At 37.8% G+C, this 4,222-nt stretch overlaps 1 protein-coding gene across 1 annotated transcript; it reads right to left on the bottom strand.

The window, feature by feature from the left end:
• Window positions 1-573: 573 nt before the first annotated feature.
• LOC130807031 (uncharacterized) lies at window positions 574-1,849 on the bottom strand. The gene is made up of 4 exons (XM_057672315.1): window positions 1,464-1,849; window positions 1,323-1,417; window positions 1,107-1,250; window positions 574-1,016 (listed from the first exon to the last, which is right to left on the bottom strand). Exons 1-4 carry the CDS (start codon window positions 1,847-1,849, stop codon window positions 574-576), a joined length of 1,068 nt encoding a protein of 355 aa, XP_057528298.1.
• Between the last annotated feature and the right edge of the window lie 2,373 nt (window positions 1,850-4,222).

Genomic DNA, 4,222 nt, shown 5'->3' with positions numbered 1-4,222 from the left:
CATCTGTTCCATCAGAGGCTAACCCTAAGTATATCGACTGGTTTAGAGTATCTTCCCACACATTTTTCATCCCCGGTGAAGTACCTACTGCTGCGTTTGGTGCACCGGATAACAGAGTTGAATACTTTAGTGTTTCTATTTATCTATTTCATTTTTATGTGTCATTACCGAAATTGTTGTCTAATTTTTTGGTAATACAATTGTTTTGTTTGTACACTTTGCAACTGAATTTCCAACTTGACTCGCACCATTGTTCAAGATGCCAGCTGTTGTTAATATGACGCCCCGGGAAAGACAGGCTGTTGATTTGTGTTTCGATGAACTTAGAGATTTGTTTGCCGAATGGCAAGAGTTTAGAGGGCACAGCCCTTTATAGACATTTATGTTTGTATTGATGAAGAATTTGTATTATTACGCGTTGCGTTTGATTCAGTAACATATTTATTCACTAACATAATTATGGAATGAATACTATAAATACAATTACTACAATTAATACAATTAATAAAATGAAAACACTAAGTACAATCAGTACAATAAATACAATCAACACAATAACTACACAACATTGTACTATGGAGTATCTAAATTGACTGCATCTTCGGCGGTGTTATTATGTTGTGGTCGTTGTATGCCACATAGTCTATTCCAAAGTGATATCATGTTGCGATACTGTCTCTCTAAATCTCTACATGAATTTTTAGCTGCTGCTCTCCAATTTTGCTGGACTGGCGGCAGTAGAGATGAATCATCGTTCATTAAAAGCTGAACATAATGATTTCCGTTCACCCAAAGAATATGTACAAGTTTATTAACACCATGCATTCCCCCTGTTCTCCTTACCGAAAGCACTAAACATTTATACATTGAATTACCATCGGTACAGCCATAATACGCAATTGCAATGTTGAGAAACGTTGCTGCAGAATACAATGCTGTCATTTCCATCCAGTGACTGTGCAGGGCAGGTCCTTTGCTATGGGCACCAATTATGTATATAGCATTCTCCACCAACTCTGCTTATAGATACACGCGTGCATATTGATCTCTATGCGTTTCCATTTCCAAACTCATTGCACGTCATAAAATAGGCCATGCCTCCTCGCCCCTTAACTCTGTGACTGTAATAGCTCTAAATCCACAGTTTCCGTCACCTATAACATCGATCCAATCAAACAGGTATGGTGGAAGAATATACGGGATGTGATTTGGCCACGAAAAAAGTGAAAAATCACGACCTGCTGAACGATCTGAAAAAATAACAGTATATTAATATCATTCAATTGAACTAAAACATATATGATTTATAGGAAAGGAAATACAGGTACCAGATAAGTTGAAACTGAAGTTAATTCCAACTGACGATTGGTTTGATCGGTTGCTAGATCTACCACTAGATCTCCCGCGTGATGAAGATCTGGATCCGCGAGCCCTTGAGGATGATCTACTGTACTCAAACGCACTTTTGTTTCTCCTGACGGTTCTGGTTGTCGTTGGTCTTCCCTTCCTCAGGTTTATTGGTATCATCAGGGTGTAGTTCATGCTCAAGTACTTGAGACATGCGTCGTACAACTGCGGGGTCGGCTTTTAAAACTTCATCCACCAACGATTGAAAGTACTCTTTATCATCGACGTTTGCGTGCCATACTTCTTCGTTGGCGTCTTCTTCTGCCTCTAAGTACTTTAACGTTTTCCAAAATGGATGTATATCGTCCAAGTACAATGAACCATGAGACCTGATTGACAAGTAACGGTAACACGCGCAAGGTAATCCGTGGGTTCTTTGAAGTACACAACCGCATTTGTCAAAAACATAAATCCCCAAGTTTAACATCTGCTTGTGTTCCATCATCAATTGTTCCAAGGCAAATATGGAAACATGACAATACAACGGTCTCTAAAAATTAAGTGGCGACGTCCTTGCAATCGAATTCATAGATTCCTGCAGAGCTTGTCTTATCTTTGATTGCTCATTCGTTATCTGTGCGTGTGCCCTTTTAAAGAGGGTATCAAATAAGTTATTACCGCTACCCAAGTAATACTTGAAAGAAGAGTGTTGGCTTTCAACTCTACTGGTAGTCTGGTTACCCAAGTGCAAACAGTCATTCGTCCACGCACGCACAAATTTCTCTTTGTGAGGAATCCATGTTCCAGCCAAATATCGCACGACCCTCCTGTTCCTAGCCGACCAAGTAGACACAATCCCTTCCCACCTGTTTTCAAATTCAGGGATCGTCAGGCTGTTAACCAAGGGGTTCCATTTTGTTTGCTTGAATATCTTCCCCTGTTGATTTCTCTTGCCGCCGCACAATTTTTCGACCATGTTCTCCACGTCATTGCCAATATGTCATACGCATAATAAATGTCGTACATCTGCATTAAACAGAAATTTAAAATTAATTGAGATATATATATATATATATATATATATATATATATATATATATATATATATATATATATATATATATATATATATATATATATATATATATATATATATATATATATATATATATATATATATATATATATATATATATATATATATATATGTATGTATGTATGTATATATAGTATATAGATCGAAAATAATTAATCATTAAAACATGTTTACCTGGAAAGAAAACACGAATAGCTGCAGACAAACCCTCTTCTCAATCCGTTACGATTACGTTAGGTGTCTGAACTCTGCCGTAAATATCCCTCAACCTCTCCAACACCCAAGAATAAGACATAGCCGCCTCATCTCGCATCAAAGAATGCAACCAAGAAGCTGTGATTGGTTGGCGTCATTCCAATTATTTCGCAAAGGGCCACTTTTGCTTATTAGATTTGTACGTTGTGTCTATCAACACAACATGGGGCCACGAACATATCATCTGCATAGATGTAGGATTTGCAATCAATAATCTACTCAACTGCCCCTCACTATCCAGGGTTTGGGTTCAATAGTTATTTAAAATACTAGCTTAGAGGCCCCTTCTAACCTTATTTTCTGATATTTAAAACCAGGGTTTGGGTGGTAGGCCTTTGGGCCTACCTTTAGGGTCAGGCCTGACAATCTATAATCCACTCTATACATGAACCCTCCTTGGAATTTTTTAAGATGAGAGAAGATAATAATTTCCCCAAAATTTCTCACTAAACCCTAAGAATTTGATTGTAGCTCTCAACTCAATTCTCAATTGCTATACAACAAATGATCTTACGTACATGTACAAGAGATTTACAAGAGCCTTATATAGGCTTTGGAACCAGGGGAAGAGATAAATGAATGCGCACGAACTGATTTGAAAACTGTCGCTTGAACCAAAATCCCCGAACTTTCGCTCGACCCGGTCGAGCGATATTAGTGAGATCAAGCAGGGGTCGAGTGAGAGATCAGAATGTAGACAGAAGCTTCTGATCTCTTACTCGACCAGGTCGAGCAACCAAGCAAGGTCGAGCTAGGGTCGAGCGAGTATCAGGTACCAAATAGAACAATCTTCAACCATACACCATTCCTCAACAACCCATATAACACCTCAAACATCCAAGCAACATATATCATCATATCCTATGTATCCATTGGGCTTTATTGAGTCACCATATCTAACAATTCTCCACCGTGACGAACATAAACCCAATCTTCACCACAAACAACAAGCAAATATCCACAAAAATATATCAACAACTTTCATCTCAACACAAGATGAAACCACCTCTCAAGAGGTGAATCTCTCTCAAATAGGAGATAAGCAACAAACTCAAAAACAACACAAACTCCCAAGAAAGATCTCAAGAAAGATCAAAAACAGAAAATCCAAAATAATGAAGAACACACAAAATTTGGGAGCTGGAGAAAATCCTAATATCAATGTGATACTAGACTATAAAACTCTACCCCTAACAATTGAATGAATATTATTGCTTCTTAGAGTATTGATTACAATCTATGATCCACTCTGTATAGGAACCCCCTTAGAATTGTTCAAGATGAGAGAAGAGAACAATTTCCCAAAACCTCTCATTAAACCCGAAGAATTTGATTGTGGCTCTCAACTCAATTCCCAATTGCTATACAACAAATGATCTTACATACATGTACAAGAGATATACAAGAGCCTTAGATAGGCTTTGGAACCAGGGGAGAAGATAAATGAATACCCACGAACTTATTTGAAAATTGTTGCTTAAAACAAAATCCCTTGAACTTTCTCTCGACCGAGTCGAGCGACAT

This window comes from Amaranthus tricolor, chromosome 1, assembly GCF_026212465.1.
Source record: "Amaranthus tricolor cultivar Red isolate AtriRed21 chromosome 1, ASM2621246v1, whole genome shotgun sequence".
NCBI classification, from domain to species: Eukaryota; Viridiplantae; Streptophyta; class Magnoliopsida; order Caryophyllales; family Amaranthaceae; genus Amaranthus; species Amaranthus tricolor.
The sequence above is the reverse complement of the archived record's forward strand: the minus strand, read 5'-3'. Positions and strand labels throughout refer to the sequence as shown.